At 49.3% G+C, this 21,331-nt stretch overlaps 1 protein-coding gene across 1 annotated transcript; it reads left to right on the top strand.

Annotated features, from left to right (window-relative positions):
• Window positions 1–103: 103 nt before the first annotated feature.
• MAU2 (MAU2 sister chromatid cohesion factor) lies at window positions 104–20,749 on the top strand. Its single transcript, XM_004688585.2, has 19 exons — window positions 104–407; window positions 7,816–7,833; window positions 8,150–8,215; window positions 8,819–8,914; window positions 9,406–9,500; window positions 10,907–10,934; window positions 11,146–11,301; window positions 12,029–12,175; window positions 12,255–12,345; window positions 13,294–13,397; window positions 13,924–14,001; window positions 14,309–14,374; window positions 17,182–17,268; window positions 18,381–18,430; window positions 18,587–18,664; window positions 18,791–18,902; window positions 19,503–19,593; window positions 20,168–20,295; window positions 20,588–20,749. Exons 1-19 carry the CDS (start codon window positions 135–137, stop codon window positions 20,660–20,662), a joined length of 1,839 nt encoding a protein of 612 aa, XP_004688642.1. The 5' UTR covers window positions 104–134; the 3' UTR covers window positions 20,663–20,749.
• Window positions 20,750–21,331: the final 582 nt, after the last annotated feature.

The following is a 21,331-nucleotide window of genomic DNA, read 5'->3' as shown; positions in this document are numbered from 1 at the left end:
GTATCGCTAAATACAAACTACAAGTTCAAGGATGCTTTACACGGCAGATCTCGCGACAGCCGCGAGGCTAGCCAGCCCCGCCCCACGCACCGCTTCCGCCTCCCTGCGGGCGGCTTGTTGTTGTGGAGGCCAAGATGGCGGCACAGGCGGTGGCGGCGGCTCAGGCAGCTGCACAGGCGGCGCAGGCCGAAGCGGCAGAGTCGTGGTATTTGGCGCTCCTGGGCTTTGCCGAGCACTTTCGCACTTCCAGCCCGCCCAAGATTCGCCTGTGCGTGCACTGCCTGCAGGCCGTGTTCCCCTTCAAGCCGCCGCAGCGCATCGAGGCCCGTACGCACCTGCAGCTTGGTTCGGTGCTCTACCACCACACCAAGAATAGCGAGCAGGCGCGCAGCCACCTGGAAAAGGCGGTGAGCGCGGGCCGGGCAGTGAGCGGGGAGGCACTGGGTGGTGCGGGCCGAGGGCCCGACCGGGGCACCGCCCGCCTTTGGGGACCCCAGGGCCTCGCCCCACACGGCACTTAACGTCTCCGGTGGCTGCAGGGCAGAAGGACTTCACTCAAGGTTTGCTGAGTTTTCTTCTCAGGAGCACCAGTGTTCCCAATGCTTAAAAGTTTTTTTGAGTATCTCCTGCGTTGGCACGGAGATTCGGCACACCGGTACACGGGCCGGTGGGTCCAACTTCTCGGCGCACAGACTCCTCCTGAAGTGACTCAGGATTGAGGAAGGGAAGGTTGACAGTCCAAATATTCCTGGGGGATCTGAAGTTTGGTCTCAGGAAACCTGGAATGACTTTCCCCTCCCTGGATCCGAAAGTCTGATCTGTGTGTTTGGAGGGTCTTGCAGTGTGCAAAGCAGAGATCCCGAGCCTGTAGTTGGACATTTGAGGTACTCTTGAGTAGGCACAGTCATCTGAGGCTCTGTAAGGGGGTGGGGGTGGCGGCGTTGGAATTCTAAGACCAGTTGCTCCATATCAGGCGTTCTTGAAGCTCCTGCTATCTCCCTGTCATCTGGTGACTGCTTTTCCTCCCACCGTCACTAATTCATCCTCTTTAGCGGGCAGACCACCCTCTTCTCCCCCGCCCCTCCATCTTGAACGTATGATCTTGGTCCTTCAAAGATTGTGGGATGATCATAGTCACTCTGCCCTTTCTTTGCCTATGGAGCTTTTTCTCACACGACCACCACACTCCTTTCAGACCCACTGTGCCTTTCCACTTACATGACTTTATTCTGTTTAAAGAAGGGACCTCTGGAATATAATGAGAGCTTAAATTTTTACTAATGTGAGGTAAATCCGAACCCTCCCATGGCTAATAATTGGAGGATTTCAGACCTTTGTTTTCAGATTGTACAGAGTTAGAAGGGGATTTCAATCTTTAATCAACTTCCTTGTTTCAGGATTGAACCAGCCTGAGAAGTGATTTGTATAAAGCCGAAAGAAGGTTAATACAGTCATCTCAAACCTAGACTTCAGAGTGCCAGGTTCTATGCCAAAAAATACAGTTACTGTTTTTGTCAGGTTTTCCTCTTCCTGTCAGCAGTTTGTTTTCCTCACACCTCTTCTAGGTGCTGGCAATCAGCAATGCCCACCTAAGGTTATATTTTAGTGAGTGAAGCAAATAATCAATATGTAATCAAAGACTAAACAGTGATAGAAGAACCACAAAAATAAGTGCCAGAGAAAAGGGGTGGTGCTGGTGTGGAGCTATTTTTTTTAGAGGGAGTGAATGAGTATTTTTGAGAGTAACATTTGAGCAGAGAATTGACTGAGTAGGGAGTAAGCTTGGTAGACCACTTAGGGTGTCAGGTGGGTCTCAAGGAGAGCCCACACTGTTGAGACCAAATTCTTTATCAGAATTTGTCCTGGGCAGTCATAAAGCTGACATCAAATGAAGAAGCCCCACCTTTTCTTAGATGAGTGAGCTGGAGACTTGCCTGCCAGATCTTTTGTAAATGTGCCAAAAGAACTTTTCCTTTCTGCACTAAAAACAAATCCTTCCACCTCCCTTCCCTTGTCTCCTTCATCCCGAGAGCTGAAGAAAGCAGTTAACCTATTTCTAGCAGTGGTTCATAGTTGCTGTGTGTATCATTCTCAAATTTTGCCACTCAGTCCTGTTTAGAGGAAGCAGTCAGAGCTCAGGTTGCTCCCTTTTACCCACTTGGCTTTTGAATCCATAACTTAAGCCTTTTAAGTTCCTTCCCTTGATTTTTTATAGGCTCCTGAATTTTGTGTGGTCTTCCCCAGAGCCACAGAGCTCATGCTGACATTAGACTGGTAATTTCTTTCTAGCTGTTGCTTGCTAGGATTTTGTCCAAATTTCAATTTAAGTGCCTCTCTTTCTGCTGCCTTCTGCAATTGGTTTGTGACCTCTTTTTGTGTTGCAACACGTTATGTTTTTTTATTCCTTCCAAATCAGATAGAATCATGATCTGTTCTCCTTATAAATGTGGTTTGCTAGTTTCTAGTCTCAAAGAGCAAATGGACAAAGATACTCCGATTGCTTTTCAGGAACTAACCCAAACTTTTTAAAAAAACCCACCTTTTTTTTTTTTCAAGTGACTGATTTGGGCCCTCTAGTAGAGCAGGGGGTTAAGGCACAACATCAAGAGACTCTCCACAGCCACTACAGCACAAGTTCGATCTCAGCCCAAGGAGGTGACCCACATGGCACAGCAGCACTCTCCTGTCTCATCCACTGCTCCCCTCAGCAAAGTATTTCAGTAGCTCCACCTGTTCTGCTCTCCACTCTGTCTCTGGTGAATCCTCTTACACCATCCCCCACCTCTGGCCTGTACCCCAGTTCTTGCATGCATCAATAAATCTTTAAAAAATAATAATAAAGGTGAGTGACTCAAGTATTTCTGATGATTTCCTCCTTGATTATTCCCACTACTATTCTTTCCTTCTCAAACTTAACAAATGCTTTACATGAAACGTTTAGTTGGCCTTTGACCTTGGTGCTGCACTCACCTAACTGTTATTTTCATTTCTCTCTGAGACTACCTAACCTCCCTGGTAGTTAAGTATACATGTATTTATATATACTTGTACGTGTGAATGTGTACATAGGTAAATTTATTTACCTCTCTGTTGTACTAGTTTCTAGCTTTCTCTTTAACAGTATTTATAAGCTTTCTAGAAGGAATGTATGAAGTATTTATGCATCTGCTTCATTAGTCAAAAGAATCATAAGCATTCCCATGAGGGGATGGTGGTTTCTCCTTGTGCTCAACAACTTTATTGAGATTGAAGCCATTGATCTGTTGTTCCTGCCTGTCTTTCCTGGGTCTGCTCAGAGGTCCTGTCACTCTTACATGCATGATGGGACACTTTTACCTGCAAGCCTTTCCTAATGGTTTTGGCGGTGATGTGGATATATGTCATCAGAATCCATCACTGCTCTGAGACTCCTTGAGTGAATAGCCTGGAATTATAAGGAATGTTGTTTTACTTAGAAATTTCTTGACTAGAGAATTTGTTAAGCTGTTTCTGGAGATTTTGTCAATTTGTGTTGTTTCATTTTCATCTTAGTACCTTTCATTTTGATGCAGACATATTCCTGTGTGAATGTTCGATCTTCTGTTGTTTTGCTTTCACACTGTCTTTCAAGCAGCCAGTTCTATGCCAGCCATTTGCGTATCCTCTGGAATTAAGAGAATGGGTTTCTCTGCATTTAAACGTTTATCTACTTCCTCCTTGCTTTTGATCACACTCCTATTTATCCCTTGACTTGGAAAGTACATCTTCAGATTTTCCAGGCTTGACAGCCACAGAAGAATAAATACTACTTCTCTGGAATGGATTGTTTATTATTTTCCAGGTAATTACTACCACATTTGCTTCTCTGTCTGGGCTGCTTTTTAGTGTTTTCTTGTTCTCCCTAGAAAACTGCCTTTCCCTGAAAGCAGTTATAAGGTTAGACACTTGTTAATTCTGCTTCCAAGTTAAGTATGACAGTGGTTCACCTTCCCAATGTGTTTCAGTCTTCCCTTTCTCTTAAACCCAAAAGGGTTCGTTCTGTGCCATCTGTCACAACTGGAGCAGATCCTTCATTATCTCCTGCTGAACTCCAGCCCCATTACGTGGCAGAACGTGATGCCTACCTGCATTTGCAGAACTCGGAGTCAAGCATTTTTGTGATAGTGATCTGCGTTTTCTCCTCTTATTTTTTTTTTTTATAAAGATTATTTGTTTATGCATACAGAACTGGGGTACAAGTCATAGGTGCAGGGGCAGTGAGAGGCTTCATCAGAGGCAGAGTGGGGAGCAGAACAGGCTGACTGATGAAGTACACTGCTGAGGGGAGCAGTGGGCAAGATAGGAGAGGTCTGCCGCGCCATGTGGATCACCTCTAAGGCCGGGGATCAAGCTTGCTCTGAAGCAGCTGTGGCCAGCTTGCAGTGCTACACCCTAATCTCTTGCACCACCAACGAGGGCCCTCTCTTCTTATTATTTTTATTTCCATTTCTATAACTCCTTTTTGTCAGTCCATTCCTGGCACTGGGAATGCAGTGCCATGAGGAGATGCGGTATGGGACTTTATCTGGTGACTGCTAAGGAACCAGCATTTCCAGGATTTGATGTGCTGCTCACTCACCTTGTGTCCTGTCTTCTGCCCTCCAGGGCAGCACTCCCAATACACCTGATGCTGGGGGAAAAGGTCTTTCCAAAAGGGTGCGTCTTGAGCCTTTGAACAAAACACCCACTTGTTCGTGGTCACTAAGGGCCTGGGGAAAATTATGTTCTTTCTCCAGCTCTCATGTCAGAATTGGAGGGAGCTGGCAGACAACTGCCCACTATCACACTTATATCTGTTGTCACTGGGGAGCAACCCAAGAGTCATGGGATAGATGTTCATAAAAGTACCAGAGGAGAAGGGATGAAAAGATACTGCTGTGAGGAGACATTGATGAGCCCACACATGCTGAGACTCTGGGGAAATGGACACGCAGGCATGCAGGGTTGTCCTTGATTGTGAGTGCAGAGTGCCTTGTGCAGTGGGGAGATGCTTCACACAGTAGAAAGGTTTTACCCCTTTCTACATTAGCTAGTTCACCTCTTTTGAGGGAGCAGTAACACAGATGGGGTCACCTTTACCTCAGACACAGGCAAGGCCAGGCTATGGTCAGCTGTGGATGGTAGATTTACCCAGCCTTTAAACATTGTCCCCAGAGGCCTCTGTGGTGTGGCACAAAGGGTTAAATCTCAGCACAGTGAAGCTATCCACAGCCACTGTAGCATGAGTTCTTTCCTTGGCCAGGGAGCTGACCCACGTGGTGCAGCAGCCCTCTCCTGTCTTGCCTTCCGCTCCCCTCAGCACTGTATTTCAATCAGTTTGCCTATTCTGCTCCCTACTCTCTCTCTTTTGAATCCTCTCACACACATACCCATACCTCTGGCATGTACCCCAGTTCTTGGATACATAAATAAAATAAATCTTTAAAAAAAAATAAATCTTAGGCCCTCCCTGGTGGCGCAGTGGGTTAAAGCACAGCACTGAGAATCTAAAGCCGCTTCCACATGAGTTCGATTCCCCCCTGCCCCGGAGGTGACCACATGGCGTGGCAGACCTCTCCTGACCCGCCCGCTGCTCCCCTCAGCAGTGTACTTCGTCAATCTGCCTGTTCTGTTCCCCACTCTGTCTCTGGTGAAGCCTCTCGCCGCCCCTGAGCCTCTGGCCTGTACCCCAGTTCTGTATGCACAAATAAATAAATAAATCTTTAAAAAATGATAATAAAAATAAAAATAAATCTTGTCCCCATGCTGGATTGTTTGCCTGAGCATGGATGAATGGAAATACTGGTGGTGGCCTTGCACTCTCTTTCCTTTAAATTAGAGTGATATTGGTTTATAACATTATGTAGATTTCAGAGGTATAGGCTTATAAATGGGCTTTCCCATGTACTGTGTTCATCACTAAAAGTCCTTCCACCCACCACCTGACAGTTGACCCACCGTTATTACCCAATTTATCCACCATTCTGTTCTCTTAACTAAGACTTTGGGTTTAGGGTTTTGTTTGTTACTTCATTTCTTTATTTTCTGTATATGAGGGAAGTCATAATGGTGTGACTTATTTCACTAAGCATTAGTAATTCTCTCAGTCCACCCATGTTATTGCATTCTCTCTACCTGCGTTCTCTCTCAGGGGCTCCCGCCTAAGCATGTCCGAGGTCAGTCCCTGCCAGAGGTGAAATCAGGAGCAAGGAATCTTGAGGTTAAGCAAAACGTTAGCATGTCCCAGCCTTGCTTTCCAACTACAGTTTCTGGGGGGCCCACAGGTGCTTCTTTTGCTGGACTGGCCTTCCTGGTGGAGAACAGCAGCTTTTGTAGAGAGCATGTCTGACATGTCCAGTTCCCAACTCTGTGACATCACATGTGACTGGAGCTGGGCTGTGTGCTGTTCCCTTATTTCCCCCTTTGTCCCCACAGTTGGCTTCCAACTGAACAACTTTCGGTTCCATGTTCTTAGCTTCAGGTACTGACCCTGTCCCTGCTGCAGAGGGCTCTTAAGAGGGAACAGTTGGGCTGACTGCAGAGTGCCTTTTTCTTGGATTATACACATTTTCATACATGTATGAAAGAAATAGAAGCCAGAGGTGTTAAGAGCTCTCTCACCATCTCTTCTCACACTCTTACTTTCTCTTCCTATTTTGCCTTGCCTGTCTACCTAATTATGTGTAATTACATCTGTCCATCATTCATGCATCCATCTTTTTCTTCCTCTCTTTCTCAGTTACTTGTTTCACTCCCCACTTCTGTCTGTCCTCTTCTTTTTCCTGTGGCTCCCCCTCCTGACCCACCTGTGTCTTGCAGGCAGCTGATCTGAGCTGGCAGCTCCAAGTCTTCCACCTCAGCTGTGACTTTCCAGACTTCACTTCTTTACCTGGCCTGCAGCTGGCTAAGCCGTCAGCCTCTGGCTCCTCCTCCCTGGGCCTTCTATGTGCTACATCTACAATGTTCTTAAAACAGCCTCTGGCTGTGTGCTTTTGTTTCCTGTCTCCCACTGGGTCTGGCCCCAGGATGACTTGGGACGTTGTTGCCCACAATTACTGCTACTTGGTGCCACAGGGACTCAGCAGCTTCACCTCCCTCAATGACCTTCTTGAAACTTTTCTACAGGCTCTTCTATGCCAGAAGCACTTCTTTGCCTGGGTCCCCCTCATCACTTCCCATACTTTTTCACCCCTTGAGGCCCAGTCCTACTCCCTCATTCTCTGTCAGGATGTCTGTTTGGTTCCTGATGTGCTTTTCAGCTGCCTTCTTTCCAAAGCCCTGTGAGTGCTTGTGGAATGGGTAGGTCAGCAGTAACAGTGCCAGGTATGGGTTTAATCCTGTCTGGTTGCACAGACCTTGGTCCATATGGCGAACTAGCCAGGAACTACCCATACTGTCCCTCCTGGAGTGCCTCTCCCTCGCCTTCAGGCTCATTCCAAGGGTCTGCTAAATGTCATTTCTCCAGGAAGGATTTATAGCCACAGACCCATGCTCCAGTGCATTGCTAACTTGTGCCATGCTTTCCTGACTTACTGTACTACAGTGAGTGGCACCTGGGCCCACTCTCCTCCCTCTTTTGAAGCAGCCGCTCTCTATAGTAGTAGGAAGTGCTCTGGGGACAGAGAGGCCCAAACAATAGGGAAACTTGTGCTTGTTTCTTCTGAAACTGAGGCAAGGTGAGCCATCCCCTCAATCACCTTCGTCCTGGACTAATAACTGCAGCCTTCAGTGGCTAGAAAACTTGTATAAGACAGAGTGGAGCCATTGAATGGGTGCCCAAGTTTGGCTGAAAATAATCCGTTTCTCTTTTTCTTTCAGTGGTTGATTTCACAGCAAGTATCCTTGTCTTGTTGCTATGGATTCCTTTAAGAAATGCTCCTTGGATAAAAAGAATGTGTTATAGACTAAAGTCCCACATACGACCACCTCTCCATTTAACCTCTGTCCCACAGATCAGCAGTCTCCCCTGGGTGTCATCTCCGTGGGTCTCTTTATGCCCTGCATTGAGCTCCATTCCTATAGGGGGTTGCTGGGAAATATGTGAATTTGGGTTTCACAGCCAGCAAACCTCTCCAGTGTAGGAACCCTGGGTGTGGCCCCTTTAAACTGACCTCTTTGCAGTCTCTCTACTTCCTTAACTGGATGCCACAAGATCCCACAATTTGAAGATGTTAAGTTTGAAGCGGCAAGTCTTCTGTCTGAATTGTACTGTCAAGAGGTAAGACTAAAGGAAGGTTTCTGAAAGCCAGTTCCCTTTCCATATAGTGAAGGGACAGTTATAAATTGAGGTCTTGTGGGGTGGTCATTAAGACTTGCCATTATTTTTCTACTTTGTGCACTAGCACAAGCATTGAGGTAAACACTTGCTAATGAGAACCAGCAGAATCTTTCCTACCCAGCATTGAACAAACATCCTTGTCCTAAGCTAAAGATAATCTGTTCCAAATAAATCCATGCAGCTAACCTTCGTAATCTGGGTCCTGATTTCCCATTGTGAGCAGTGGCCAGGCATGAGGCCTGGGCAGCAGGGATATGGTCTCATGCCCTATCCCTCACTGATTGCAGAAAAGGAAAAGTGGGGATTGTCATCCAATTCTACTGTTCTGTTTTGAACTGAAGCTACTTTGTTTATTTGAAAAGGGAGTAATTTTAAGAGTGATGCAAAAAGTTCATAGCTGGTAAGGCCAATAAAAATCTCTTTTCCCCAATAAAATAAATTGGCAGCCTACAAACCTTCTGAGAGAGAACAGGAGTGGCCTTCTGGCACCACAGCTGCTACCGACTTGTTTTTTCCTCCCCAAACCTGCCTGTTTCCTTTCAGAATTCTGTTGATGCAGCAAAGCCACTGCTTCGGAAGGCAATCCAGATCTCCCAGCAGACCCCATACTGGCACTGCCGCCTGCTCTTTCAGCTGGCTGTGAGTATGGGGGCTGGCTAGATTTGGGTATAACTGGCAAGGGGAGAGCTGGAGCAGCAGACGCCTGGACATACTGACTGAATTAATTGGTGGGCACTTGGTAGTTTCTCTTAGCTGCTCGTATAGCCCCTCCAGCCTTTGTCTGCCACAAACCTCCCAGCATGACTTGACAAACAACAAGCAAGTGATTGGTGGGAAGTAGCCATCTCCCCAAGGCCTGCTCGGTCCTCTCCCTCCTGGTGTTGTCTTTGGCCTATGTTCACTTAAGCCCGGGGGCATTTCAGTGCCAGGATTAAGCTGAAATAGCTGTGCTGTGGATAAGTGCATCTGTAATCAAAGCAGTTAATGGTGATGAGGTAATTTGGTTAATTTAGTCCAGAACTGATGCTAAGACCATCATAATGATGTATGGGATATACAGTTTAACCTGTGAGCCAAGCAATAAGAGCAGGTACCTTGTGCATCCAGGGTCATCGCTTTCTTCTTTTCAGCAACTGCACACTCTTGAAAAGGACCTGGTGTCAGCATGTGACCTCCTGGGCGTGGGGGCTGAGTATGCCCGAGTGGTGGGATCCGAGTATACCCGGTAGGCACTATTTCCTGCCCCACTCTTACCTGGAAGAGCTGTCTGTCTTGTTCCTGTGTCAAATAGAAAGGCAGTTCAACGTGATACGGACATACAAATAAAATGTTCACCCCTAAAAAGACACCTCTTCCTCCATCAATTCATAAAGTCAGTGTTGGAGGGTTACCTCACGGAAATTTGCATGTTTCTGGTGATTCTGTCATTTACTGTACCACACTTGGCAGCATCGTGCTTGGCAGTGCCTGCAGAGTACCTACCTGCTTGGCAGTTCCTGTAGACAACCTTTGTGTATCCTGCTCAGGGGACCCAGCTTCTTTTAGAGACAAACAGGAATCAGTTTTTGTAAAGCAGGGACACATTAACTTGATTAGATCATTGGAAGAAGGTGCCCTTGAGTCAAGTCAGAGGCCATTGGCACTTTGACCGTTTGTGAGGGACTCCAGTTTGTACTTTTCTACCAAAGACCCCCTATGTAGTAAACAAGTGCCAAATAGTAGTGTTCTTGTTCTGTTGTGTACATTGGGATTCTGCAAAGTTCTGTCACTGGAAGCTAGTCTTAAGTCTTTGGCCATTTTTAAGTCTTTGGCACAAAATGGCCCCTGATTCCCTTCTGAACTCCAGAGGGCAGATCCTGGGGTATACATGCTCTGTGATAACCTTGAGGAGCGGCGGGGTAGGCTAGGATGCCATGACCTCCCTACCTCAGCTGCCTTTATCTATATAATGGGGAGAACACCCACTTTCTGGGGGGCTCCATGCAGACTGACAGACAGCTCTTAGATATTGAACAGACTGAGGACCTATAGGCTCTACTTGAACAGCTGTTCTCCACTATTTTGGCTTTTTTCTAAACTTTAAAAAATACCCTTTTTTGTCATGTCTCTTGCTGATGTTGGAGGGGGGATGGGTGTGGGAATTGCTGAGGTACCTCATTTTCCCAAATTCATCCTCTTAACTCTCAGGAACCAGAGGGCTTGAAAGCCACAGGCAAGGAAATAGAGAATCAGAATCAGGTGCCAGAGGCTGCCCACTTAACTCTGTCTTGTCCCCTCTCCCTCCTGGGAATCACTATTGCAGAGCCTCTGGCTTATGTTGAAAGTGAATTTTGGTGCCCTTTCTGTAACTGCCCCTACATGATGAGCACCATTTATATCTTCTAGGCTTTCAAGCCACATGAGTTTAAACCATGCCCCTGCTAAATGAATGAATGAATGAATGAATGAATGAATGAATGAAATAAGATAGTAGAGCTGTTTTATGAATAGGACATACCTCACTACGCCCCATTATCATCTACTCAGTTTTTCTTTGAGGAAAAACTGTAGGTCTCTATAAACATTGAGGCTGTACCGTCTTCCCAGGAGGCACTGGACTTAGCACACTAACGCCCCCTCTTTATTTTCCAGAGCATTGTTCCTGCTCAGCAAAGGGATGGTAAGTCACAGGCCAGGACCCTACCCTTGGCAAGGTTTGGATTCCAGGGTGTAGGATTCATGCAGAAGCAGCAGCTAACTGTACCAGGTTCCCACCTCACTTGGCATCATCTTTGCACAGTGCTGGGGTTTGTGGGGTGGGGGTGGAGGGCAGGCACTGACAGTCCTGGATACCTTGAAGAACTTCCTCACCTATGCTTCTCTCTCCCCAGTTACTGCTAATGGAGCGCAAGTTGCAGGAAGTCCACCCACTGCTCACCCTGTGCGGGCAGATAGTGGAGAACTGGCAAGGGAACCCCATCCAGAAGGAGTCTCTGCGTGTTTTCTTCCTGGTGCTCCAGGTGACCCACTACCTGGATGCTGGGCAGGTGTGTAGCACCTCCCATAGGGAACACTGGGTGTAGGTGGGGTGCAGCTGAGCCTTAGGCCAAGACAAATCTGTGGTAGCCTCTTGCTACTCGGTTATGCCATGTGCCTGTCGTTTAGAGCTCAGCTTCCCTATACCGTAATTAGTTCTATGTCCTGTGCCCTTGGGAGCAGAGGGTGCAGAGAATCAGGGTCCGCCAAGACTGAGAGTCATGACTCCATACTATCCACCAGGCAGCAACAAATATTCTAAAAACCCCCAACAGGGGCTTCCTCTACCCACACCCTCCTTTTCCTGTTGGAGTTCTGTGCTTAGTGTATAGGAACACAGCAGATTCTTCCAGAGTGTTGAAGGCTCAGAGACTGCCTGTGGAGCTTTGGACAAGGCTTCTCTGCAGAAGCCTATGTATGAAATCACAGTGCCTGCAAGACTTCTGGGCTGTCCTGTTACCTAAAGTTAACCACCTCCTGTCCAACCTTATCCTTCCCTTGGGGTCACTGCAAGGAGAAAACACACGGCAGTCTTTAAACAGGCTTCTCCCGGGCTGTGGTGTAAGCCAGCAGAGCCTCCATAGTTGTGACCCAGCTGACCCATGTGGTAGGTGCGCACAGCAGGAGCTCCTGGAGGCGAGGGGCAGAAGGGTGGTTGGGGAAGTGACCCCTGGCACCTGTGGAGCAAGCAGGGCTCAGGTGCACATGGCACGTTGTTCAGTGCCTTTGCCGCTGCAGGTAAAGAGTGTGAAGCCATGCCTGAAGCAGCTGCAACAGTGCATCCAGACCATCTCCACATTGCATGATGATGAGATCCTGCCCAGCAACCCTGCTGACCTCTTTCACTGGCTGCCTAAGGAGCACATGTGTGTGCTTGTCTACCTGGTGAGTCTTGGGTAGGGCCAGTGAGGCAAGAGGCGGGACAAGGAGAAAGTCCCACTGACACCATTTGTTCTTATCTCAGGTGACTGTGATGCACTCCATGCAGGCTGGCTACCTGGAGAAGGCACAAAAGTATACAGACAAGGCCCTCATGCAGCTGGAGAAACTGAAGAGTTAGTAGGCTTGCTGGTTGTGTGGCCATGTGGCCTGCTGGGTCTGAGGATCCCAGCAGGAACCCTTGCCCTATGGGCTTGTTTTCCCTGTTGGCATTGGTGGTAACCCAGGATCAGAGCAGGCCAGGCCAGGCCCTTGACCCCTGACCAGGGATCTTGTGCCCTCTCAATCCTGTGACCTTATTGTACAGATGGTCATGAGAGGTAGGGGACCATGTGGGCCTGCAGGATGGTAGTGCACAACTAACTCAGGTGATGTGTGGGGTCTCATAAAGCATGCCAGAATTGGAACTCAGTTCTTGCTGAGTAATAAAACTTGTCTGGAGATTATGGGTTCTCCCTAGATGTATGACTGATCATCCTGTGGGGCGAGGGATATCTCCCTGACTCTGTCACCTGTGCTGTCACACTGCCTGGGAGAAGTGGAGGACAGGAATTCGAGACCATGCAACCAAAATCTTTTGGGATCATGGATCTTTCCCCTGGCAATTTGGGAAAGGGTTGTGCTTGCTGTCTGCTTCTAGCATGAAGACAGCTGCTCAGGGTGGCCAGCAACTGAGGGTCCCCACTGCTGCAGAGTTGTCAGTGGCCTCACTCTGGGCAACTTCAGCCTTTTTAGAATCTTACTAGGTTGGGTGGGGTGAGGATGGCAGACAATCTCTGATAAAACATTTTGGTTGCCCAAGCCTGGCTGTCATCCATCTTTCCTATTTGGGTAGAGAGGGAACAGTGGGCACTAAAAGGTGGTGAGTATGGAGATGACCTTTCACTGGAGGGTGCAGCAGGGACTGATAGGACTGCATGGACTGGATGCTCGGTCATTGCCAAAGAGCAAGTAGCCGAGTGGCTGGTGTGGTTGAGGCAGGTAGGAGGCATGTGCCCCAGGACGTGGGTGGGGCCACGGCTCCTAGTGCCTTGCCATACGCTTACCCTACTGCTTGTCCTCAGTGCTGGACTGCAGCCCCATCCTGTCATCCTTCCAAGTGATCCTGCTGGAACACATCATCATGTGCAGGCTTGTCACAGGTCACAAGGCCACTGCGCTGCAGGAGGTAATGCCACAGAGGGTGCACATGGTAGCCGTTGGGGTGAGGGACCTGAGGTGCAGACAGCTACAGGTCACTGGATCACAGAGGCCAGAAACAGTAAGAGTCTGCCCTGTGCACGTGGGCCTCAGGTCAGCGTCTGTTATCAAGTCACCATGCTGTAATATAGTAGCCACAAGTGCTCAGATTAATCTGTACAAAATCCAAACAGACCTTCCCTTGGAAGCTCATATACCCAAAGTATGTGGGTCTAGAAATCTGGCCTCTCCTCCCCCAGGGTCTGTCACTTCATGCCTGCCATCCTGAGTAGGCAAAGGTGCTATATGATGAGACCCAATTTGGGAAGAGGGGAGAAGGAAGGTGGCCAACGAAGAGCACTGTTAACAAGGACAATAGGATATCTCCTGTGGCTTTGTGCCCAAGAAGGGGAGGGCAGGACATGGGCACATCCCTCAGCCATAGGGTCTCTCCCTAGTACTGTCAAAACACCAATTCGTCACAGGTCAACATGAGATTATGCTCTCTCTGGCAGATCTCCCAGGTTTGCCAACTATGCCAGCAATCTCCTCGGCTCTTCTCCAACCATGCTGCACAGCTGCACACACTGCTGGTGAGTATGGGACCACCTGCCAGGTCCATTCTAAGCGCGGAAGTACCCTTGGGACTGCCATACCAGGCAGATCTGGAAACATCCCAGTGAGTTTTGTTCTGACAAGCATCTTGAGTATAAGTAGACATAGGACCCAGGCAGTATTTGTATATTGTCTTTTTGCCTCTTGATTTAGGATAAAGCTCAGATGTAGCTGGCTTAGTAATTGCTTGTCAAGTTCATCCAGGTGCAGCCATATGGCCAAGCCAAGCTCCCAACGTGCGGGTGAGCTGTATGGCCCAAAGCCCTCAGCACCTTCTTCCTCCAGGGCCTATATTGTGTCTCGGTCAACTGCATGGACAACGCAGAAGCCCAGTTCACCACAGCCTTGCGGGTAAAGTACCAGCCAGCACTTTGAGCGGTGGGCGGTGGGCTCAGTGAGAAGTCAGGCACAGTCTGTGGTGTGGATGAGAGTTTTATAAAACTGCAGTCAGCAGCCTGCACTGGGACATTCTACGGGAGGTTGATCATGACTGTGGCTCATCCTTTATCCAGGGTTTTCCATGGTAGGTCCTGTGCTACTTATATGGAGACAAGGCTAGTGCTGGCAGCCCAGAGTGACAGGATAGCTGAGAGCAGGGAGCCAACCCAGGAACAGACACAGGAACACTACATGGGCTGGATGCTAGTTCATTTAGTTTCACTCCTGATTTCCAGCTCCCTGCACAACACACCAGGCTGGCCTTGACTCTTGTCACAGCATAAGATACTTAGTCACTCTTTGGTTCACAGGCTCTCTGGAATTGTCCCATGGTCAGTGACAGAGCTGGCACTTGAGCCCAGCATGTAAGGCACAGGCTTAACCCTGTACCACCCAACACAGGTGCTCTGCAGGTAGAGGACACCTGTCCTGCCAGGTCAGGAAGGAGCTCAGCTGTGAGATGTCCTGGTCTCAGGCTTGCCTTGGGATAGGCTTGTTCCATTTTGTCCACAGTAACCCAACCCAAGGCTGTGGCCTCCAATTCCAAGGTAGATCCCAGCTTTGCATGACTCACTCTGGGATCAGACCAATATCCCCACTTTGTCCTCAGCATCCTCATGGGGAGAGAAGGCTAGCTACCTTCCTAGGGAAGACTAGGACTCATACAAGATCACTTGGGGTGCTATGTGTGCCCTGTCAAATGAGGCGCTCCCCTTTCCCCTCAAGAGACCCTTCAGAACTCTTTACTCCCTGAGTTGAGCCAAGGTGGCATCACTGCTCTGCATAGTATGAGTACTGCACCCCTGCTCCTGGCCTCAGAGATGCATAGGAACCCTGGCCTGTTGGCAGCATGCTAGTGTGCTTAGTGGTAAGGCACCTTCCCACCCTTTCGGGCCCTTCCCTTCACCTGTGTTCCTCCAGCTGGTTCTCACTACCCACTGCAGTGGTGCTAGAACCCCCACACCCACCCCATTTTTGCCTGCTGTTAACTATGTGGCCCCCTAAGTTCTCTTGTCTCACTTCTCACAAGCTACTAATTTGGTTTGACATCAAAATTCCAAAACTTTGTAAGGATATGTACTTTGTAGTGTCTTGCCCACTGGCTGAGATGGAGTTGAGCACTTCAACCAGCCACATGGGAAGTGCAGAACCAGCTCCTAACCTCCGGCTCGTTCTAGTACTCACTCCCAGGACAGACTCACAGTGTAAGAACCCCCGGGCCTCCTAAGCAAGTGCTAGACCCTGCATGAAGGTTCTACGTTTCCTAAGTTCCCTTGGCCAAGGTCTGGGCCACTCAGATCAGTCCCTCTTGGCTTTTCCTGCTTCCCAAGAGCCTGAGACAACTGTCTGTCCATCACCAGCCATTGATGGCATTTCTAGTCTCCTACTGCCTCAGGCCACCCTTCAGATGGGACACTAAGAACACATAGACCAGAGCCCCACAGGGCACCAACTGCTGGGTAAGGGAGGGGCCACTCGGTTCTCAGTTCTGAGAGAAGCAGAAAATAGATCAAACTGTCACATGTTCTAAGATCAGGATCAGGTGTTGTGGTTCTTCTGTTTACTACATTTTTCATAACATGGTTGTCTTTTGTAACAAAAAGAACTGTCCCAGGCTTCCCTGGTAGCACAGGGGTTAAAGACATAGCACTTTCAGGCTCTCACTAGCCAATATAACATGAGTTTGATCCTCAGCCAACAAGGTAACCTGCATGGTGTGACAAACCTGTCCTGTCTCACTCACTGCTCTGTTCAGCAGTGTACTCAGTAGATAAACTGTTCTGCTCCCTACTCTGTTTCTAGTGAATTCTCTTACCTGCCACATCTCTGACCTACACCCCAGTTCTTGTATGTATAAATAATTTTTTTAAAAAAACTGTCCTTGGGCCCTCCCTGGGGTGCAGTGGGTTAAAGCCCAGCACTAGGAAGCTAGCCGCAGCTGCTTCAGCACAAGTTCCATCCCCAGTGGGAGGGAGGGTGAGGTTATGTATGCATAAATAAATTTTTAAAAAAACTGGTACAGGGCCCTCCCTGGTGGCGCAGCGGGTTGGAGCACTGCACTGAGAAGCTAAAGCCACCTCCACATGAGTTCGATTCCCGCCTGCCCCGGAGGTGACCACATGGTGTGGCAGACCTCTCCTGACCCACCTGCTGCTCCCCTCAGCAGTGTACCTTGTCGATCTGCCTGTTCTGCTCCCCACTCTGTCTCTGGTGAAGCCTCTCACCGCCCCGAGCCTCTGGCCTGTACCCCAGTTCTGTATGCATAAATAAATAAATCTTTAAAAAAAAAAAAAAAACTGGTACAGGCCAGAGATGCAGGGACAGTGAGAGGATTCACCAGAGATAGAGTGGGGAGTGGAACAGGCAGATTGACAAAGTACACTTCTGAGGGGAGCAGCAGGCAAGACAGAAGAGGTCTGCCGCGCCCTGTGGGTCAGTCCCCCAGCTGGGGATTAAACTCATGCTGAAGTGGCTGCGACTAGCTTCCTAGTGCTGTGCCTTAACCCAGTGTGCCACCAGGGAGGTTTCCAGTAAATAAATCTTTAAAAAAAAAAAACTGTCCTTGGGTTTAAGAGGCAAAGAAAGGAATGCATCTAAAACAAAAAAGGATAGATTCCAAAGTAAGAGTGATGGAATGTTTGGAGCGTGAGTGGTTCTGTGTATGTAGTGTGATATGGCTATTCCTGACCTGACCCTTCACCCCATGTCTCTTACTCCAGCTCACCAACCACCAGGAGCTGTGGGCCTTCATTGTGACCAACCTGGCGAGTGTGTATATACGGGAAGGAAATAGACACCAAGAGGTAGTAGGTGACATGCTTCATGTTTGGTATCCTTTCTCTCAACTTTTTATTTAGGGTGGGAGTTGTCCAGGGCACCAGACCTCAGCAGGCCCAGAGTATCTGCCTCCAACAGGGCCTGGGTTGGGAGATGAGTCTGGACAGAAATGCTCCATAGCCAGATTATACTTCTCCCTGTTGAAAATGAACTAGACTATATTGAATCCCACAGGAAAAAAAAAAATCTCTTACCACAAGTGTGTATTCAGGTCATTGAGGCTTCATGATACAGTTCTGAGGAGCAGATCGTAGCAAGAAAGGAAGTAGTCTGGGCTCATCTCCTAAGTTGTCCTGATTCCCATTCTTCTGAGGTTGGGGAAGGTGAGGTGCCCTGATACCAGATTGCCCTGGGAGACATGACCCCCAGTCTGGCCTCTGCCCAACCTGGACTCCTGCCTCCATATTCATCCACTTTTCTCTACCCCCATGGCTTTTGCTGTAGTCCAGGCCACTGTCATCTCTTGTCTTCAAAGAGGTTAGATGATTCCCATACCACAAATGGGTCACATGTTGGCAGCTGAGAGCAGAAAGCTTTTCCAGTTGCTTGGGCACTTAGGAAGTAACAGGCAGGGCCAGGTGGTGGGTCAAAAAGAGCTCAGCTCAAAAAAAAAAAAGTTTGGCTCCCCTTTGTGTTTGCTCCCATACCGCACGTCTGTCTGCTGGGGGGAATATGGAGACATCAGGAGATACCTCAGTCCATTCATATTCTTAATCCCCTAACACTGGCTTCACCTGACAGCCAGAGAGTCATGACGCTAAAATGTTATCGGGCTTCCTAAGGCCCCCAGAGTTCTAAATAAACCCTACCTAAAAGGCCCATGTGAGCCAACCTTCCTACCTTACTTCCTCACTCTAGACCCTCTGACTATAGAAAGACAAGGGCAGAACACTGCCTAGCACCCCTACACTCTCTCCTGCACTGGGAGGTCCCCCACCTGACCCTTCCACTGAAGACCAAGTTTCCCTGGGAAGTAAGAAAGATTGCTTAGGTGTGGGATTGGGTGAGGGTACCAGCGGTCAGTTGTAGCCATACTAGTGGTCAAAGAGGCAGAAAGATGCTGACTGGCATTTCCTCACAGCTCTACAGCCTGCTGGAGAGGATCAACCCAGACCACAGCTTTCCTGTCAGGTAGGCATCTGCACCCAGTCCCACAACTCTTACTTAGTCTCTGCTCTTACAAGTAGTGTGAGTGCTCTTATGCCCTGATGTTTGGCAACCACTCGCCTTCATCTTTTGTAACTCTGCTTTTATAAACCTTTCACAAACCTCTGCTCTTTCTCACAGCTCCCACTGCCTCCGAGCAGCAGCCTTCTACGTACGTGGGCTTTTCTCCTTCTTTCAGGGACGCTACAATGAGGCCAAGTAAGTACTCAGTGTTGGGCCTTCTGCCCCACCACCAGGTGGACTTTGCATAGGGCCGTTATGCTGATGCTTCCTTCCCCTCCCTGAAGATGTCCTGCTGGGACTCAGCATATTCTCCTTGCCTAGGCGGTTTCTGCGAGAGACTCTGAAGATGTCCAATGCAGAAGACCTGAACCGGCTGACAGCCTGCTCCCTTGTGCTCCTGGGCCACATCTTCTACGTGTTGGGGAATCATAGGGTGAGGGCTTAGGCCAGTGGGCAGGAGGCCCACGTGGTGCAGGAGGTACCACCCATGCCTTTTGATGATCTCATCCCAACCCCATAATATTCAGCAAGGAAGAGTCACTCACTTGCACAGCCTAGATATAGGGGCATGGGGGGATGCATTGAACACTGAAGGATTAATGTAGCCCTTCACCCCATGTGTATTGGTAGCCTCCCAGGTGAGTAAGTGAGTAGCGAGAATGCTCCCTGCCTGTTCAGCCCTCTTACCCCCATTGGGCCTAATCACTGCCTCCTCCCAGTCCCCAGGGCCCCAGATCTGCATTTATAGTGGGCTTCGGATCAGAGTCTAGAGGTGACTACCACCAGTGCTTTTTTCTCTAGTTAGAAAGAGGCAAAGGCCAGAGTTGCCCATGACCAGCCCTGCCCCAGTGAGGAAGCAGGTGCATAACTAAGAGGTGGGGACAGCTTGTTTTTTCCTGAGTTGGTTGAGGAGTTTCTTCAGAGAGGACCATTGGCGATGAACTCTGAAGAAGGATCAGAATTTGCTAGGCTACTGGAGACCACATTTTGGGCCTATACCAGCACCCCTCCCCCAACTATTCTTGGTTGACAGGAGAGTAACAACATGGTGGTGCCTGCCATGCAGTTGGCCAGCAAAATCCCTGACATGTCCGTGCAGCTGTGGTCATCTGCCCTGCTGAGAGGTGAGTGCGTGTGTTTTCCCAGTAGTTGGGGCTGCTGAAGGCCAAGGTCCCAGTTCAGCATACTTCCAGTCTCTTTAGGAGGCTGTTAGGGGACATTGTATGCTGGGCTACTTCACAGTGCCAGCAGGATGCAGGGTCCAATTCAGACTTGGACCCAAGAGTCTGGTCTCTATGCATGGTAGATTTGGGCTATGAACTCCTGGCACCCTGGATGCAGGCAGGTGTGCAGCAGATGTCTCTGATGTAACTGCTACTCCCTGTTTACAGAGTGAAATGGAGGGTTCAAAGTCTTGCCCATGGGAGGGGACTGGGTGAGCCTCTGGTCCTTTTGCCTCAGAAGTGGGCACTGGGGTCGTGCTCGAACCAACTTCTAGAGGTTCGGAATCTGTTCCACAGCCATCTATGTTCTGTGTACCTTGCTGCTCATCTGCTTCTGGGGATACATGATTCAGGAGGGCACGAGTGACTTCCAGGTGGTGCCAAGGTTTGACACCTGTTAGGACTCTGCCATAACCACAGGGAAAGGTGTGGGGTGGGGTGGGCCAGGTGATCCACATGTTCATGTCCTACTCAGACCTGAACAAGGCCTGCGGGAACACCATGGACGCCCATGAAGCTGCCCAGATGCACCAGAACTTCTCCCAGCAGCTGCTCCAGGACCACATTGAGGCCTGCAGTCTCCCTGAGCACAACCTCATCACGGTAGGGCAGTTGGGACAGAGCACATCTCCCCTAGCCTAGCCCTAGGGCACCCACCCTAGGAAGGGAAGAACACACTGGCTGTCACCTACCCTCATATCTCCTGTAAACCCAGCTCAACCTCAGGGACCCCTCAGATGAAAGCAGTTCAGGCTGTTTCCCATGGATTAATGAACCTGGTTGGAGCGTGTGGACCCTGACTGGGTGGCTAGCCAAGGAGGGTGGCATTCCAGGCACAGACTTGTGTCTGGTGCTTACCCCAGGGAGGAACTCAGCTGTGCCTTCTCCCCTGCAGTGGACTGATGGCCCTCCTCCGGTGCAGTTCCAAGCTCAGAATGGACCCAATACCAGCCTGGCCAGCCTCCTGTGAGGCCCTGGAGAGGACTGCCCAGCTTTTTGGAGTACCGAAGGGGCCCTTTGTATTCCTGACTTCCACCCAAATAGCACTGAGCTTTCCTCGGACATGTGCTGGCGTGGGCATCTCAGGCTTCTTTCCTGATTGTCCAGAGCTTCCAAGTTCCTGGGGAGTATGTGGATCAATTCCCATGCTCCCCAGAGGAGCCAACCAGCTGTTCCTGCCTTATTAGGACCTGGTACCAAGTCCTAAGGCACTAAGTGGGATGTTGGAGCAAACTTTCCAGAGCCAGCCTGTAAGTGGACTTGTTCTGCTAGTCCTTTGGACACATCTGAGTCATGCCTACAGGGGGTTCTTATCTGGGTGGGAAGTGAAGTATTGGGTCCTGATTGTTCCTGCCCCAGGGGCAGAGGATGCAGTGTGGGGAGCTATACCACTGGGGCATCGCCACGCCACTTCCATCTGGAGCCTTTCCTCAGTCGTGGCAGCTTCCAGAGGCCAGATGCCCAAAATTGGAAGGAAGAAATGGCACATGTTGGGAACAAAACATCTCACCATGCTTCCCAGCTTGCCTTTCTCTGCAGTGTGTCTACCCTTCAGACAGTTGGGCCTCTCTGGTCAAGGGTCTTCGGGGACCCAGGAAGTCAGCTTCCAAACCTATGAAACTTGACTTTGCACCATCTG

Source organism: Condylura cristata, unplaced genomic scaffold (genome assembly GCF_000260355.1).
Source record: "Condylura cristata isolate star-nosed mole 26May11 unplaced genomic scaffold, ConCri1.0 scaffold00024, whole genome shotgun sequence".
Classification (NCBI taxonomy): domain Eukaryota; kingdom Metazoa; phylum Chordata; class Mammalia; order Eulipotyphla; family Talpidae; genus Condylura; species Condylura cristata.
This window is presented reverse-complemented; position numbering and strand designations above follow the sequence as displayed.

Excerpts from the sequence above, each read along its gene's own strand:
- MAU2 (XM_004688585.2), top strand. The coding sequence starts at position 135 with ATGGCGGCACAGGCGGTGGCGGCGGCTCAGGCAGCTGCACAGGCGGCG. Across the intron at positions 18,431-18,586 it reads GACCACAGCTTTCCTGTCAG|CTCCCACTGCCTCCGAGCAG; the intron begins GTAGGCATCTGC and ends TCTTTCTCACAG. Across the intron at positions 20,296-20,587 it reads CTGAGCACAACCTCATCACG|TGGACTGATGGCCCTCCTCC; the intron begins GTAGGGCAGTTG and ends TCTCCCCTGCAG.